Consider the following 19530-nt stretch of genomic DNA (forward strand, 5'->3'; position numbering starts at 1 on the left):
GTTTCTTCAAAAATGTATATATACCACCTTTGCCAAAAAGGTCTCAGGGCAGTTTATAAGAATGAACAAGAGAAGGGATGCAGGGCCACTCCACCTGTACAGCTGACAAACAACTGTTGGTGCCTCCTGTTCTTGGTTTTTTCCATCCTAGTTGGTCTTTAGAACAACTTAAACCAGAGTTTGTCTATTTCCTCTTCTCTCCCAGTCCATTCCCCTGTTGGGTCTTGTCTTTGTAGATTGTAAACCTGGGGTCAGGGACTGCCTTTTCTGTGATATGAAAGCCACTCTGGGAGCCGTTTTTTTGTCACAAAGATCCAAAGGAAGATTGAGGCAAGTAATGCTAACAGCCTGTTTGATAGCTTGCTTATTCATGCCGTCTTAGTGAGGATATAGTCCTCACTAAATCAGCTTGGGACTATTGGTTTATTCAGAATTGGCCATGCATTGGTATGCAGTCAATGAGAGTGGGCAATAGCAGCAAGGGATAGCACTACACCAAAGAGCTGCAAGATGGCAGACATTAACACATCCCACATATTAGCTGTGGGATTGCCTTCTAAAGGGGGAAAGGGGGGAAGTAAGGCTTAGACTTGCTGGCATCTCACAATATTGCCATGCCCCAGTCACACCTGCAGAGTGGCTATACTTCCAAGTTTATGGCCTGCGATACTCATTCAAGTCCTCCATTGCCTGTTGAGGAGATTCAAAATGAAAGCAAGATTCAGAAAAAAAAACGGGTGTCATTTCAGTCTTTCAAGGAAAGACATCTCATAGTTCTTAGGTACCCATTTATTGGATCATTTGTAGTAAAGCATCATAAGACTCAGAGTTCTTGGAGTTCAATAAAGGCCTATTCAATTATAGTCACAGCTGCTTGCCTCCCCCCGCCCCCCCGTTTGTTTGAAACTCTTGCAAGTATGGACAAGAGCAGGTGCCCATGTGGTGCCCTTCAGTTACAAGAAAATTTGTACGCTGATGTTTTACAGCCTGATCTAAAACACAGTGCAGACAAAACAGGGAATTATAGTCATCTATTTATTGGAGAACTGTTTCCCACTTCACATTTCTACAGAGATATATTAGGCGTTCCAGAAACATCTGTTAAACAAAACTGAAAAGTTAACAGTAAATAGAGTGGAGCTCTTTGATAGCCATTTTTCAGCCAGCTGTCTATTGTCTGTGTTAATAAAGACCAGCTTGAGACAGCTTCCAATTAATAAGAAAACATGGAAATCTGAAGGTATTTGTTCACCCCTTATATATTGCTGTCCTAGTTTTGCACATTATGTTATCTGTGCCAACTAGGGAAAGGGGGTGGGGATTCATTTCAGATTGCATTGTAATGTGAAGCCACCTAATTCACACTTCCCAAAGCATGATGTGAACTGAAACACATCTATGATTTGGAATTTGATTATCTCCAAATTTTGTAAACAGATCACTACCTCACTTCTCCAAAACACATATATTAGAGGACTGTGTGCATGGAAATCTGTATATCAGTTAAAGCGGTGTGCAAAAATGCATTGTATTGAAATAAATGGCTTACAAAAATGTGTAAATTAGAGAAAATAGATACCGTATTTTTTGCTCTATAGGACGCACCAGACCATAGAACAGGAGGAAAAAATTTTTTTCTTGTTCTCCCCCTCTAAAACAAGGTGCATTCAAGAGCAGGTCGGGGAACAGCGCAAAGGCTGTGCACAGCCTTGCTGCTGCCCCCCGAGCTTGTGGGGCTGGCGGTGGGGGGAAGCGCTGCTTTCCCCCACCAGCAGCCTCAAAGATCCCTGAAGCTTTTGGAGTGCAGCGGGACCTCACTGATGCAGATGCAGAAATAGGCAACCTGAATTTAAGATTTGAAAAATGAAAAAAAAGAGAGAAAAACCAATAATCGAGCAATTCATACACTCCTAATGTCAACACACCCTGGAATCCGTTATTGTTCCCAGTTTCCCCTCTCTCAACATTTCCCCCCTCCCATGACCACAGAATCTCAGCCCACTGGCTGCAACCTTGTGCTCGCAGGGCAGGAATGCATTTGGCTGCTGCTGTTAGTCAGCGCTTCATGACTCTTTCCATGTCCTTAGACAGCCATCAATCACAATGCAATCACACAACTGTCTGAGACGTTTTGCCGATAACCTTTTGGTTTTAACTTGAGAGGCAGTTGACAAGAGCTGAATTAAAACAGCTGCTTACTAGACTTGTTGTGCTTGCTCCCCCTCTCTCCACTGAAAGGTGAAGCGAAGCGAAGTGAATGGTTGTTCAAGGCAACTGGGTACAGATGGACACGGGCGATGATTACAACACACAGCGGACTCAAACATTTTAGCCTCTGCATTTTATCAAGTTATACGCACTGACCAGAGATGGATTGCTGTAGAGCAACAATGAAGGCCATCAATCCATACAACTGCAACACGCTTTGCTTCCAGTACTAATCCATCTAGAAAACTAGCCTCATCTATAACCAAGTAACCTCCAAATGAACGTTTACAAACAGCCCTTCCCAAACATAAAGCAAACAGTTTTTCCGCAACACCAGCCTAGTGCAACTCTGTGAAACCCCCTTCAATTAAAACTATGAAACCATGGGGCGGTTCGGTGTTTCCCTGTACTTTGATTCCTTTGTGCATAACCACATTGTACAACAAGCATATTACCACAATTTTTCAAGTTAAAACAGAGTAGCATTTTTTTCTTAGCTGTTTGTGCTCATTGTTGTTTGCTACACGTGCTATAGTTTGATAAAGTGAATTAATATACCAGTGTATCAGAACAGGATGCTATGTAGAAATATTCACCAAACGGACACTATTTATGTCTACGGGTTTTGAACTATCAATCTCCTTTATAGGCAGCTTCTTTTTGTTCCCTTTTGTGAAATGAATTTTCACAGAACATCAAATAGAGTTTATCATATAAAGTTCCAAGACATTTATTGCTGTGAAGTTGAATCTAAACAGTTGTTTGTTACAATTAAGAGACAGTGAAAAGTTTCATACACTGAAGTCAGTTCTCAATATTGAGCATATTATATTGATAAGATTTTCCTACAGAGCAACATTTGGGGATGATATTTTTTTTAAAAAAAAATGCTCTGTAATCAGTAAGCATTTAAAATGTTAAAAAAGATGTCTATTTTAAATCTGAAAGATTACATTTTCCAGAAAAAATATTAAAAATAAAAATCTAATTGCTTACCCTTTCTTCTTGTGCCTTCAAAGCTTCTGGATTCCTGCAAAGAAAAATATATTTATTTTTCACTCTGCTTACATTTATTTTTCAGAAGATCACATTTACATTAAATCAGATGGTTAATACTAATTTAATGATTCCATTAAAAATAAAAATGTTTTCATTCACAAAAGTGACATATACAAAGATACTGAGAGCCAGAGAAAGTAACAGTCTGATTATAATCATGTTTATCTTAAGATATGCTCCATTTTTAAAAAAGAACTTGCTTCCAATTAAACATTTTTCAGACAGTTGCCTACAGGGGAAAATATAGGCCTACCTCTTATGTCACAGAAAGCCACAGTGAATGGTTTGTGTCTGATCTGGGCTGCTTTGTTCTTCCCCTCTGATCATGGTTTATTTTGCTCCAAACTACAATAGGTAGTCAATAATTTCCCTTGGTTTACAGACTGTGGTTTGTTTCAGTGAGTGAAACAAACGACCAAGCCTGGTTTGAGGCACAATGCTAAGCCAGGGATTATGTTATGTTTCTTCTCTATGCTAGTGGGGAGGAACAACATAGCCCACATCAGCCTGGGACAGCTCAGTTGGTAACATAGGTGCCAACTCCCTGGGGCCCTGGGTGTCTGAGCCCCACAAAATTCTCCATGAAGGGACTGGGCAACCACATATTTCAATACCAGGGTCATGCACGCTGCATGGCACCATGGCCCCGGACACCCACGGTTGGTAAAGCATGAGACTCTTAGTCTCAGAGTCGTGGGTTTGAATCCCACATTCAGCAAAGTATCCTGCCCTGAAGGGGGTTAGACTAGATGGCCCACGTGGTCCCTTCCAACTCTACAATTCTATGATTCTATGTTCACAGTAAACCATAAACTATTATTTACCGCGGCACGCAAACAAGATCATGAAGATATGCAGGTGGAAATAAAATTCTACTGAAATCAGTGGGTCTCATTTCTGGTAAACATGATTATATCATAGTACAGTAGCAGAGTGAAGCTAAGGAAACACCACCAAGAGGTGACAGTGCTTGGCCATTTTCCTGCAGTTAATTCTTCTCACTGTCCTTGCATATGTTGAAGTAGATACTTAAGTATCAGGTTACAATGGATGTTACAGTAGCCTCACAGACCTCATTTCCCATTCAGTTTCCGTTTCAATTGTAGAAGAAATTGAAAATGGGAATGAGCACAATGATCATAGACTTACATAAAAGGTAAAGGTACCCCTGCCCGTACGGGCCAGTCTTGCCAGACTCTAGGGTTGTGCGCCCATCTCACTCAAGAGGCCGGGGGCCAGCGCTGTCCGGAGACACTTCCGGGTCACGTGGCCAGCGTGACATCGCTGCTCTGGCGAGCCAGAGCCACACACGGAAACGCCGTTTACCTTCCCGCTAGTAAGAGGTCCCTATTTATCTACTTGCACCCGGGAGTGCTTTCGAACTGCTAGGTTGGCAGGCGCTGGGACCGAACAACGGGAGCGCACCCCGCCGCGGGGATTTGAACCGCCGACCTTTTGATCGGCAAGCCCTAGGTGCTGAGGCTTTTACCCACAGCGCCACCCGCGTCCCATAGACTTACATACTTACACTCTAATTCAAGTTGTCTTATTATTGACACCAACACTGAGAAATTTTGTGTACAAGTACAGGCAGGAACATGCTCTCAAAGAGGAATTTACAGTCAATAGAGACATTTCTAGATAGAAACACCAACACCTTATTAGCAAGATCAGTGTCAAGCTTCGAAGTGATTTATGAACCCTTAGCAAAATGTGAACTCCTACATTTGAAAGGCAGTTGGTGAACCACTTCAAAATATATATTTACCAACACAACAGAACTCATCTGAATATATTTCAAACTATAAATTATTGCTATACGTCTAACTTCTATAATATTTGTAGACGTTGTATTTACTATTAATCCAACATATAGCTTTAACCAGCGCAGAGCTGCCATAACGGGAAGGCACACATGTTGAATTCCTGCCCATCACACAGCTGTTCAAAGCTCAAAGTCTTTGTCAAGGAAAAACAGTGGATAGCAGTGTGCTAGGAGAGGCCACAATCTTGATGTGGGCCTGTGTAAGCTCACTGTAGCCATTGACTCTGAACCAAGATCCTAGATTTTTGCCTGATACAAGAAGCTTGCTTTACTCTCCCATATAGTCACCATGTATTGCTCAGAGTGGCACAGACTAAGGGGGAATTAAACATAAAGTACCTAAAATTGATGTAAAACATCAAGTGGACAGAGCAACACATGCAAAATTTATGTTTGTACAGTAGGCTGCTTTCTGCACAAATAAGCACATACCCCTCTAAATTCTCCATTCACAAGCAAGGGACATGATCCAAGCTTGAAGATACATTCCAGCCAAGCAAAAACATGTGGTGCAAAGCAATGAGGGGAGTGGCCTAGGAAGAGTTCAAAGGACCAGATATATATTTAGTAAACATCAATTAAGTCATAATAAAGATAGAGAGAACTAGAGGACCGTGTTTCGTCCCCAGGTCCAAGATTCTCTACCACAACTTTAAGAGCTGTAGTGTGTGCACTCTGTGTTTCTCACAATCATTTCAAGACATACACAGATATAAAAATAAGGCAATGCATTTTTTTCTAAAAAAATGTTTAGGGGTACTCTCATTTTGACTCAAGAAAATCGCCATTTTATAGTTCAAATCAGGGAAAATAAATGCAGTAAATGGACAAAAGTACAAAGATTCACAAAATGTTTAGGGGTATGCGTACCCCTGCGTACCCCCAGAACAAAAGCACAAAGGTAATTTAATATTCAAGTGTTTCTTAATGTGGGGGGGGGGGTGTTCCCACTTATCCTTCACATTTCTCCTAAATATATTTGATTACATACAAATCCAGGGCCAAATGGTTTGAAAGAAATGATAGTGAAATATCTTGCCTCAGGAAGAGTAATATTGCACCAAAGTTTTGAAATGGAGGCTTATAAATGGGGTTTATTTCCTAGGCATCATTTTAAGACAGCACATAATGAGAGCTAAAAATCTAATTTTGCAATGGCACAGGTCATATGTTTTGATGTGTCGTCTTGGTTTCGGGACATTAATTTGCTTTGCCAAACCGTTTCATGAACAAGATTCTGCAAATCCTTTTGAATGCCGTTTAGCACGCACCACATTTTATCTTCAGACCTCACTTTCGGAATCTATTATTCCCCACCCCCATGAATGCAATATAAATGAATTTAAAATACATAATTATTGTTTATGCCAAAGTCACTGTCGCCTGCTCTTTTGAGGAGCATTGTTTGCAAGATATTCACTGCTGTGCAAACTGCACTTCCAAAAGGAGGTTGTGGTAGCATTATCAGGTATGAATTGCCATCATTTTAAAAATGTTTTTCTATATGACAATGCTATCTTATGAAGCTAGTGCATAGCCTTATTGCACCTGAACTGAAGCACTTCAAGACACCTGGGTGAACCTTGATACAGTTTGACAACATCTCTGCACAAATAGCTTTTCTACTGTTATGAAAGACTGCCTCCAGCTGTCAAGCTAAAAAAACAATGACCACTTTGTGTTACCAGCTCTTGATTAATGCTGAAGTATGGTTCCTGCTGATAAGGAAAGTATTATTAAAACACACTGTCAGATTTTTTTTTGGGGGGGGGGGAGAAGAGGGTCCCCACCCATCCACACCCCCCCCTGACAGTATGGATTACTATACTGTCACATATTATTTAGCAGGAATATTTATAACACAAACACTCGTTCACCTAATGGATTAAAACACTCTCACTATGTTTCAAAGCATTTCCTGCATGTTGTTTCTGGAATCCTTACAACAATGCTGTAAAGTAGGCCAGGACTAAGAGAAGGGTATAAGCAAGAGAACGTGAGGACGTGATTTATGGAACAGGTGCTCCTTTTGCACATAGCTCACAGCCGCAGAACACAATCCTCTGAATGATTCTTCAGAAGTAAGTCCCATTTAATGACCCCAATGGGATTATCCCTGCAGCATTAGTTGCTACACTATACCAAATAAAGTGAGAGGGACAGAGCTGAAAGCAGCATGACAGATGTATTTAAAAAGAATGCTTTCATACCACTGTATTAATATTCTCTTGGGAGCCGTCCAGAGTGACTGGGGAAATCCAGTCAGATGGGTGGGGTATTATTATTATTATTATTATTATTATTATTATTATTATTATTATTTACTACTGTTCTTAAAGAGCTGGTACAGATTGTTCTGTCTCTGGATAGAAAGCCTGAAACTTAATTATACAAATCCAAGGGGTAGAAGACTAAAGGCTAAAGACTAAACATCTGGAAGTAGGGCCATCTCAGCAATGTTTACTCAGAAGTCAGTTGTATAGTGGTACCTCTGGTTATGAATTTAATTCGTTCTGGAGACCCGTTCTTAACCTGAAACTGTTCTTAACCTGAGGTACCACTTTAGCTAATGGGGCCTCCTGCTGCTGCCAGCGCACGATTTCTGTTCTCATCTTGAGGTAAAGTTCTTAACCCGAGGTACTATTTCTGGGTTAGTGGAGTCTGTAACCTGAAGTGTTTGTAACCCAAGATGTTTGTAACCTGAGGTACCACTGTATTGAATTCAATGGGGCCTATTGCAGATAATTGGGCTTAGGGTTGAAACCTCTGATGCAATGGTTTCAATAATGCAGCTACAATAAGTTTTCACTTCTGGCTCAACTAACCATGGTTTGTTGTTATGTCTGAACCCAGAACTGTGGTTAAACTGAACTTTGGGATTAAAGTCCTGTTTATGAGCCCTGTTTAAAGTTATGACTGCTTTAAATGTGTAGTGAAGATGTGGCCTAAACAGAAAGCTAAGAAATATTTAAGGTAGCTCCATCTCTGTACTGGACTCTAATGTGTTTTGCGTGGTGTTATGTATGAGTGCTTTTTTCAGCTCTTCCTACCAGCACGATCTCCTAAGATCCCCTCCATAAAGTCAGAGGGCATGGAGCTGTAGGGTGGCTGAGGCCCCGTGGCGCACCCCATCCCTATGGGTGCTGCCCACCCCACCCCTTCCTGCCCCTCCCTAAGGGTGTTATGTGTCCCGCCCCACCCCGCTGGGCGCCATGTGCTCCATCCCTATGGGTGCTACGCACCCTGCCCCTATGAGCAGTTCACTCCGCCCCTATGGTTGGTTTGCCCCGTTCCCCCCATCCCTAAGGGCGGAGAGGCTTCCTCCACCGCTGCTACCAGGATAGCTCAGTCAGTAGACCATGAGACTTTTAATCTCAGGGTCATGGGTTTGAGCCCCACATTGGGCAAAAGATTCCTGCATTGGGCAAAAGATTCCACACTGGGCAAAAGATTCCTGCACCGATTGTTGAGTCTTATAAAACAGGGTAGTCTTTCATGAGGTGCCATGTTCTTGGGGAGATGCTTCTGGAAAATCTGACCATCTCTGTCGGGAAGTGTTTGGAACTAGAAAAGTGTTGTATGTGGTTAAACTGTCACAGCTTCCATTCTGCCAGAACTCTCCAAAGTACACAAAAGGACAATTCTGACAGGTATTTGAACATAAGAGTGCATTGGTTGCTAAGGAAATAAGTCTTGCTCCACAGGTAGGCCCTGATTGTACTTCTGTGACTGAAAGGTATTCATGATGAAAAGCAGCAATGTTGAATGTAACTTCGTAGTTCAGGAGAACACTCGTCAGACTATAGGCAATGTTGAAGTACTAATATTTTTGGCAGATTGTTGTCCTCGTTGACCTTGCATGTTGAATCTTAAAATCATGCTCTTCTAACTACCTTTTTGTTTCCCTAGGTTTTTAAACCTCCAGCCATATGCTGCAATTTTATCTTTTGTTCTTACTCTTGTGTATGCCACGTGGTGTTTCATGTGGTATCTATACATTTCTACGCTTTAAATATTGTTAAGCCATCTAGGATATACTTTGAATTGAAGGGCAGGATGCAAATGTTCAAAGGAAAGAAAACAACAAAATGTTGTTGTTTTTCCTTTCTGGAGCTAATATTGCTGTCCTATATATACATTGTTTGGGTTTAAGGGCCATTGAAATTAGGGGTGTATACTAAACATGAGAGGGACACGGGTGGTGCTGCGGGTTAAACCACAGAGCCTAGGGCTTGCCAATCAGAAGGTCAGCGGTTCGAATCCCCGCGACGGGGTGAGCTCCCGTTGTTCGGTCCCAGCTCCTGCCCACCTAGCAGTTCAAAAGCACGCCAGTGCAAGTAGATAAATAGGTACCGCTCCGGCGGGAAGGTAAACGGCGTTTCCGTGCGCTGCTCTGGTTCGCCAGAAGCGGCTTAGTCATGCTGGCCACAGGAGGCGGAAGCTGTACGCCGGCTCCCTTGGCCAATAAAGCGAGATGAGCGCCGCAACCCCAGAGTCAGTCACGACTGGACCTAATGATCAGGGGTCCCTTTACCTTTACCTTACTAAACATGAGATATAGTTTGCATCCCTATTCACTGCTTTGGAGAACAGCCTGTTTCAGTTCAGAGTGATTTGGAGACTACCTCGATACAATATTCAAAAATGACTATTTGAATTTTATTCCATGTGGTTAGAAAGTTCCAATCAGAGTATAACCATGGACCTAAATTAGTATTGCCATTAATTTACAACCCAAAGAGATTAGCAGGTAGCTTTTAACTTCCTTGTCACCATATAGAAGGGAAGAAATGTAAGCTAATTTAAATATTGTGAACATGAGGACCAGGATATTTGTGCAACCCTGATTTGTAAATTTTGCATAAACACAGAGGACTTATGTTGTTTGCATTTAGGAACATATTGCATTTTATAAAAGGTGTTGATGAATCAAAATATTACTCAAAGCAAAGAACAGAATTATTACTATTGGGTAGGAAGCTCTGTTTCACAATCAGATGTTGGCAGTTTAAATTTGTCCTGTTATGAAACAATGTGATACACAAATGAGATGCACTGGTAGCCCAACTCAGACTATCATCTGCTCATCCATACGGTAGCTAATTGAGATAATTTCTGTGCCTGTCATTTTTCTCACTTCTATTTCAAGCCCAGGTAAAGCTCACTCGAAGTTGCCATTCTCATGCCAGAGCTCATGAGAAAATTATTTTTTAGATCAGTGAAAAGCAGCAGCATCTTGTTGGGTGGGGTGGATCTTAGGTTTGCCATACGTCTGGGCTTTCCTGGACTCTTGAACAACAGCAGAGAACTGCTGAATCAGAATAAATGGCTATTTTGAGTTGTAGGGATCTTGACTCAAGTCCCCACTCAGTCATGAAGTTTATGTGTAGTCTGGGGCAAGTCAACATCTCTCTGGGAAAAGTCAACACCTCCTATGTTTGTAGTTGAAGTTAAATTGAAAACCACATATAGGATATATATAGTTCAACAGAGGAAAGTTGGGATATAAATCTGATTAGTAAAGTTGTATTGTTGTTTTTAAAGCAGAACATGGAAACTGACATTGTGCCATTAAATCATACTACCACCTGTATAGTATAGACTATTCACACTCTGAATATATAATAATATATATAATATAATAATAATCTGGGTTTCAGGAAAGGATGTATAGCAACGTAGAGAAGAACAGAGAAGAAATGCCATTGTAAAGCAAGGAAAAGTTAGACCATACCTCATGTGTTAGCCTCCCAGTATCAGAATAAAATTGCTTGCTCCCATTGGATTCCATCCATCCCCAAGCAGTTGATGGGAAAACCTCAAGTAATACGAGGAATGACCAGAAGCTTATTGATTTCATTGCTGTATGTCTGAGAAGAAGAAAAACAACAGTATCAACCAGAGTCAATAGCTACATTCAGTGCGGACTAGGTTCACATTTTAACACTATTTCTGGAGTTCATCATATAACTTGAGTATCTTGTAAAGATTCCTATACCAAAGCAAATAATATTTGCATTGATGAAGCTGTAAGACTTATCACACCAATCACAGTTTTAATGCACCTGCATCTTACCAGCTGATGTCCAAACTGAGTTTCAGCATGGAGTGAGGTTAACAGAACTTTCATTTGGCTGTGCAGGCAGATGACCACGTTGCCCCTTGTGATGCCCAGTATGGTATCCTGGATATCTACCCTGGACAAATTTGTAGATCTGTAACTTTGCACAGGTATAGGGAGCCTTTGGCCCCACAGGTGTTGCTGTACCACAGCTCTCATCAGCTCCAGCAAGCATGGCAAAGTGATAAGAATTGTACTTCAGAAACAGCTTGAAGGTCAAGGATTCTCCATCCCTATTTTAAAGGGTTTAGGTATGTGTGGTGGGTGTTTGCGTTAGGAAGGACTGCATTTTTGGTTGGTGGGAGTGAAGAATGGTGTGTATAACTGCATTTTGACTTGGATGGACAGATCTTCATTCTGTTTCATAAGCCTGCTGTAGAAAAGGGCAGTTCACATTCATTGCTCCACCCACTTTTTCCTCTGGTCCCACTCAGAAGGTGCTAGGTAAAGTGGAACCTTGGTTCTCGAACGGCTTAGTTAATGAACAAATTGGATCCCGAATGCCGAAAACCCGGAAGTAAGTGTTCCAATTTTCGAACATTTTTCAGAAGCCTAACATCCGATGTGGCTGTCGGCTATTGTTTCTGGGACACCTGCGCCAATTGCCTTGGTTTTCAAACGTTTCAGAATTCGAATGGACTTCTGGAATGGATTACATTCGAGAACCAAGGTACCACTGCATAAGCAACCTGGCATGTCTCCAGTCAGTAGAGGGCAGTGCTGAGACTAACAGACAGTCAGGGAAAATATACCTTGTGGTTTCTCACCAAATGTATATGTTCTGTCACTTCCTTCTGCTCTTCCCCTCACCTCTTCTCTTGTACAAGGCAGCCATGAAACTATTGCTCACGGTGTAGACATAGAATCCAAAGCCATCCTTGTGAACATGAAGTAACTGTAAGTGAATAACCTTTGTTTCTTTTACCAGTGGTACTCCTGTGTATTTTATTTTCCTTTTTTAAGCTATGCTAGTGGTCTGTGATTGAAACTATGGGTGGAGGTTTGGCTCCAGCTTCCAAGCTGTTTTAACTCTGCTAAATAGTTATATACTATATAATATATGCCTATCAATTTTATTTTTTAGATCTGTCAAAGGGAATGTGGCCCTTGGGCTGAATTGGATTCCCTACTCTGTTCAAGTATAAGAAACATTATGCTTAAATTAACAGAACACCAGCATTAAGGATCAGAAGACAATAGGGATATGAATAGAGTGACAGGCAAATTAATACCTCAGATGGGATGTATTAACCATGTCATCAGCACAGTATCATAAAATCATCTTTTCACAGGAAAAATCTGCCAGACAAAGCAGCTCATGTGTGAACAGATGTCTTACTAGTGCATAGAGCCGCCAAAAACATTTCTAAGAGTGCATTAGTTTTAGTTGCTAAAAGAGGAAGACATTTTCCTGCCTTAACAATATTCAGGGATTGAAAGATTTGTGCAGTGCAGCCTTATATGCATGCTTGCTGAGAAGCAAGTCCTTCTGAATTCAAGGGGGCTTTTTCTGAAAAAGTGTGGATAGGATGGCAGCCATAGATTAGATGTCTATCAACTTCTTATAAACTTTATGGAAATTTCAGGAAAAAAGAGTCACGTGAAGATGCACAATGTCAAGACTCTAGGATCCAGTTTGCTGCATCAGCACACATTGCTAGATTTTTATTTTATTCCTATTTGGGGTGGGTGGGGAGGGAAGAGCAAAATTAAATGAACCACCATTACACCAAAATGCGGTCTTGACTATGCTACCACTCAGTGGATTTGTAACTGGCTGACTGACTGAACCCAAAGGGTGCTCATCAATGGTTCCTCTTCATCCTGGAGAAGAGTGACTAGTGGGGTGCCACAGGGTTCTGTCCTGGGCCCGGTCTTATTCAACATCTTTATCAACGACTTGGATGATGGACTCACGGGCATCCTGATCAAATTTGCAGATGACACCAAACTGGGAGGGGTGGCTAACACCCCAGAGGACAGGATCACACTTCAAAACGACCTTGACAGATTAGAGAACTGGGCCAAAACAAACAAGATGAACTTTAACGGGGAGAAATGTAAAGTATTGCACTTGGGCAAAATAAAAAAAAAATAAAAAAAAAATGAGAGGCACAAATACAAGATGGGTGACACCTGGCTTGAGAGCAGTACATGTGAAAAGGATCTAGGAGTCTTGGTTGACCACAAACTTGACATGAGCCAACAGTGTGACGCGGCAGCTAAAAAAGCCAATGCAATTCTGGGCTGCATCAATAGGAGTATAGCATCTAGATCAAGGGAAGTAATAGTGCCACTGTATTCTGCTCTGGTCAGACCTCACCTGGAGTACTGTGTCCAGTTCTGGGCACCACAGTTCAAGAAGGACACTGACAAACTGGAACGTGTCCAGAGGAGGGCAACCAAAATGGTCAAAGGCCTGGAAATGATGCCTTATGAGGAACGGCTAAGGGAGCTGGGCATGTTTAGCCTGGAGAAGAGGAGGTTAAGGGGTGATATGATAGCCATGTTCAAATATATAAAAGGATGTCATATGGAGGAGGGAGAAAGGTTGTTTTCTGCTGCTCCAGAGAAGCGGACACGGAGCAATGGATCCAAACTATAAGAAAGAAGATTCCACCTAAACATTAGGAAGAACTTCCTGACAGTAAGAGCTGTTCGACAGTGGAATTTGCTGCCAAGGAGTGTGGTGGAGTCTCCGTCTTTGGAGGTCTTTAAGCAGAGGCTTGACAACCATATGTCAGGAGTGCTCTGATTTCTGTTTCCTGCTTGGCAGGGGGTTGGACTCGATGGCCCTTGTGGCCTTTTCCAACTCTATGATTCTAAAATCCTCCAGCTATATTTCTCTTACATAGCATACCTGTTACAGATGGGTAGCCGTGTTGGTCTGCCATAGTCAAAACAAAAAAAATTCCTTCCAGTAGCACCTTAAAGACCAACTAAGTTAGTTCTTGGTATGAGCTTTCGTGTGCATGCACACTTCTTCAGATACCTGGTAGCCTATAGGAAGACAATGACCTATTGCATCTCCCTGTCATTATTTCTTGTTTTGAATTTAAGGGTGTGAGTCTGCAAGCAGTAACCTGTTTACTTTTATCTCTGGATGCATCCAGTACGTTAGGCCCCTTTAAAAATATTGATGATGATAGCAGAACAATGGTCACTATGGTAAATCCCGGCTTCCTCTCTTATACTAGGCCTTTACAGTGTTAGCATTCTTGTTAGGGTGGGGGAGAAGTACCTGGTTATCTGGCACAATCTACTTGTAAGGGAATATCTGAACCAGAACGTCTAAAAGGCTGGCATGAATAAAAGGCAAGGACATTGGGGCTGAGCATGCTGCCCCCCCAAATCCAGTTTAATTTTCACAAGTTAATATTGTACCTCATTTGAGTAAAAAGTGCTTTTACTGGATGCAGCTCCACTGGGAAATTTGCATTATTTTGGCTGAAATGGATTGCATACACACACAGAGAGAGCTGCACACCAGTGAACAGAGTCTGAAAGAAAACACACCAGTGCAAGACCTACAGCGCAACCATGTGCATATCTACTCAGAAATAAATCACTTTGGGTTCATTGGGATTTACTCCCAAATGTGTGTGTATAGGACTGCTGCTACAATATGATCATTTCCAAAAGCAACTGTGAAACATAAAGACTTTCACAAAATGAACTGGTTTCATAAGGATACATACATCGTTTTCTGAATCTCCATCGATTTCAAAGGAATGTGCATAACTTTGGATGGATTGGATCCTTAGCATTTATACAATAGTTTATTTGCAACTCTTTCTACCACTTAATCTAAATTATCTCATTAATCTTTGCGACAACCCCATTAAATGGGTCACTTTAAATATCCTCATGCAATAGGTGAGGCAGTGGGATAGCTCACACAAACTCATAGCCAAATAGAAAATTAAGTGCAGCTCATAAAGATAAAAGTAAAGGTAAAGGGACCCCTGACCTTTAGGTCCAGTCGTGGCCGACTCTGGGGTTGCACTTTGACGTGCTTTTGAACTGCTAGGTTGGCAGGACCGAGCAACGGGAGCTCACTCCATTGCGGGGATTCGAACCGCTGACCTTCTGATCGGCAAGTCCTGGGCTCTGTGGTTTAACCCACAGCGCCACCATGCTCTGATGTATTTCCTCTTGAAGCCTCATGTTCAGAAGAAAGTAACTAAATCCAAATAATCAATCACTTTTTAAAAGGGGGGGGGGCAACTAATTATGCTGAACTCTGTCTCCACTGCCACCATTTTGCGACTAACAAAATCATTGCATCACCATTTTGTGGTTTGAAGAGGCTGTAATTTTAAGTCGTTTCAAGTGGGCCCCAGGGTAGAAAGTCGGGGAACACCATTCTTAGAAGCTTTGTCAGTAAGCTTTCTGCTTCTAACATCTTGATATCAAACCAGCAGATGTCTCTTTCATTAGAACTCAGAGTCCTCAAGCTTAAGCTTGAAGTATGAAATAAGCCCTCCAGAGCTAACTTCCAAATCCACCTGCCTGAGGGTTAGGCTGTAAATAGGGAAATGTTGGGTCATTTTGGGTGGAAGGAGGGTGAAAAAGGTCACATGCATTAATAGGGAATGAATTTATACATTAGAGTTCAAGCTAAGATTGAACAGACTCCTTAAACAGATTGTGCTTAGAGAGTACAAGACAAAGAAGCCTGTTCTACTCTCTGCACCCAGACTGTTTAATATTTCCCAACGCGCATGCCAGGAGAGCAGTTTCCTCATCATGCTTTAGAGTGCTTTCCCTGCCTAAAATCAGATTTGCTGTCAAGCCATTACCAAGTTGGTGATAAAATTTGTGCAGAGTGAGTTTTAACATACTTTGATTTAAATTACTGGGGTTAAATGCAATCAAACCCATATGCATATTTATGAGCACCTCATCTTGGGTTAGATTCTACTTAAGAAGTGCAACTTTTTGTGTGCAGTAGAGAAGGGTGGCAGAAATCTGACCCAGTACCAAATGCAATCTAGGATAATTATAAGAAACATAGAGGGTATACTCCAACATGGGGAATGTTGCATTAGTTTTCCTGATTATAATGCTAGTGTTTCTGCCCCATTTCCTAACATTCCTTTCACACAGCTGTAACTGTTGTGTTATGGAACAGTGGCTTTTTAACCGATATTGGACAACATCGCTACTCCCTCACACTTTGTACATGTGTGGACTTCTGTTCTCACATGATTCGCCCATGAAAATGGCAGGGAAGAATAGTATGCCAACATGCCTTAAAATTCATCACTTTACTCCCACAATTTTCTGGGTTAATGCGTATGCAAACCAATTAGCACAGAAATGAGCACTAAACTTCGGCAATACTCCACTAAATTTCCAGAAGTGGCTTTTGCACCGTGTGAAAGGTCATATATTACATGGAAATTAACAATTAGGGAAATGTCAGGGAAACAGAATAACTGCTATATGTGGATGCAGCCTGACATCCTTACCAGTCTAAAATATTTGTAGCATATTCTGTGTCTTGTGTGTGTCTGCAACAGTAGTCTTCTTAAGACATTATTTAAACTGCTTTAAAAAGTCAGGGTTCTAAAATGTGTGAGGAGCCTCTATGAGTCCCCCTGATTACAGTGCTCAGGTAAAGAATGCCTGAAGCAAGCTAATACCCTTCACACAGTTTCACATTATATACCAAAATCTTGAACCTTAACCAGCCAGTCCAATAAATGATTAGACATTCAAATAATGACACATCCTCGTGGGTCTATCCCATGTGGGCATCGAATACCATCATTTGGGAAAGGGTGAAGTGTTTTCTTGCAGTAGGTAAAAACCCGCGTTCACAGAAGTAGCTGAGCATTCCTGTAGAGGTAGCCATGTGGTTTGGATTCCCAGTAGTGGTCACGCTGCAGATTTTGGCTCCGAAAAAGAAGAAATCTCTCTCTCTCTCTCTCTTTTCAAGTAACATTTTTTACAGATCAGTTTCATTTGTTGAGACATTAGGAAGAAAAGGGGGAAAGATGAGTGGGGGTGGGGTGGGGTGGCGATGTTTCTATTTTACTTAATATATGTGGGGTTTTGTGTCAGCGTCGCTTGTGCAGGTTCTCTGCTATTCGCTTGTGTTTTTTTGGTGGTGAGAGAGGCTATATCTAAGCACATTTTTTAAAAAGCATGTTTTAAGAGAAATTTGTTTTCAGTGCATTTAAATGCAGATTTCATAAAGGATTGTTAAAGGCCAGATTGATGAGGAAATAATAGAGGCCAGAATGATGGGTAAACACATTTTAAAGTGGCACAGAGCAAATATGGAGTGATCTATCCATACAACCTTGTTCTCCAGCTATAGCTAGACTTTGTTTTTCTTCATATGGGTGCTGATGTCACAAGCATCCACTTGTATATTCCTAAGGGGAACTAAGGAGAGGTGTGTTTATTACTGATTTATCTATTATTTACTTAAAATATTACCTCATCCCTACATACCCAACCAATCACGGCACCCTACATGAGAGGGTATCCTGCAGAAAGCACCTTATCAGGAGGTCTGCTCCCTGCACAGTGTTGGAATCAGGCATTTAGTGTGGTGGGACCTAACCTTTGAAAGTCCCTCCCACTGCATGTCAGACAGGTGCCTTCTCTGCTGACTCTTTGACATTGGGTTGATTGTATCCCAGCCAGGTTCTGTATTGAATATGAAACTGTTTTATTGCGGATGCTTTTACTGCCCTTATTTTTTATTGTGAAACCCCTGTGAGATGTTCATAGTAAGGGAATAATAAGTGAAGTGAAATGAAATAATAAATATGTCTACATACCCATTTATATCTAACCCCTCTAGTGCCTAGGCACTATTCTAGTGGCTTCCTGAAAAGGCCCTTGTGACATCTGAATAATGTCAAATGCATGCAGTAAAGCACTCCCCATATTAAATGGAAAACATGTGCAAACAGTAGAAGTAGAAGTAGAAGAAGAAGAGGAGTAGGAGTAGTAGTTTGGACTTGATACCCCACCTTTCACTCCCCTTAAGGAGTCTCAAAGAGGCTCACAATCTCCTTTCCCTTCCTCCCCCACAACAAACACTCTGTGAGGTGAGTGGGGCTGAGAGACTTCAGAGAAGTGTGACTGGCTCAAGGTCAGCAGCTGCATGTGGAGGAGCGGAGACGCGAACCCGGTTCACCAGATTATGAGCCCACCACTCTTAACCACTACACCACACTGGCTCATAACAGAATGGGGGAAGCACTAAAACAATTGCACTTGCTGTTAGGGTAAATAGGTCATGACACTGGCAGGATCAGTCCCCTTGTACCCATGCTCCAGGGGTGCATTCTTACGCCTAGTAGTGTCAGCTGCCCTCAGTGTGTGAGTCATGGAATGAGTTGCGAAACGAAGGCCCTCAGTCTAAAAGTTAAAACTACATTCAACAGTCTTGACTGTCTCACTGCACGATGGCTACCAAAAAAGAAGAAAAGCTCAATACTTCTTGTAATTCCACAAGCAGCACTTCTCAGTGGCAGACAGCGCACAATATGCCATCAAATCTGCCCACAAGCTAACAACACTTGCCTTTCCTCCCTCATCCACGGATTCCTTTGTGTTTGAAATAAAGAACACAACTACATCACCAGTTCGGAAGAAACCATTCTGACTACCAAGACCATCAAGCTGTCTCAGAGAGTGCCACCCATAAAAGTAAGACAATGGGGTAGTTCACAATGAACAAGGAAACTAGAGTGCAAAATACAACAACAGAGCAGGTGAACCACTATTCTAAAAATAGCTTAAAACAAGCCATGCACACTTAGAAGATCATATGTTTGTATGTCTAGATGTGTGTGTGTGTGTGTGTGTGTGTGTGTGTGCGCACACACACACACTTATATCACATGTTTGATAATGCAATTTCCAGAATACTTCCAGTATAGAGCTATTAGAAAAAGTAGTGCTATGGAAAAGTTTGCCAAAGAACGGCCACTGAAAGTTAGCCACAAAAAGAAGGACAAATCAAACCTTTCAGGCATTGTCAGTTCAGCTGCTTTATTAGTTTGAGCACACGGAAAGAAATACAATCAGCTTCCAAAACAAATCTGGGCTTCACTTCCTCAAACAAAGTTGCTAATTTGTTGCAGCAGCTGCATAGCTGTGAGGCTTGGAAAATAATTTTACTGCCCATCAGTTTTATAAAATGCTGCTAATCCTAGGAAAATTAATAGCACAATTCTATACTAACCCTTTCAGCAAACCATCATGAAGTTAAATTACAGTTCCAATTAATTATCTACACCATCTCGGATTAATCTCTTAGGCTTTGATGAATGAGATGCCTAAATGGCAC

General features: G+C 41.6%; 1 protein-coding gene across 3 annotated transcripts in view; it reads right to left on the bottom strand.

The window, feature by feature from the left end:
- FSTL4 (follistatin like 4) overlaps positions 1-19530 on the bottom strand; it is a 343706-nt gene that overhangs the window by 317113 nt on the left and 7063 nt on the right. For all 3 annotated transcript variants that reach the window (XM_077924525.1, XM_028718024.2, XM_028718025.2), the window contains exons 2-3: positions 10827-10962; positions 3205-3238 (exon numbers count right to left, since the gene is read on the bottom strand). In XM_077924525.1, the coding sequence (XP_077780651.1) occupies positions 3205-3238; positions 10827-10952 (160 nt within the window). In that variant the 5' untranslated portion in view covers positions 10953-10962. The remainder of the gene's footprint in view (positions 1-3204; positions 3239-10826; positions 10963-19530) is intronic.

The sequence above is a fragment of the Podarcis muralis genome, chromosome 2 (assembly GCF_964188315.1).
Source record: "Podarcis muralis chromosome 2, rPodMur119.hap1.1, whole genome shotgun sequence".
NCBI classification, from domain to species: Eukaryota; Metazoa; Chordata; class Lepidosauria; order Squamata; family Lacertidae; genus Podarcis; species Podarcis muralis.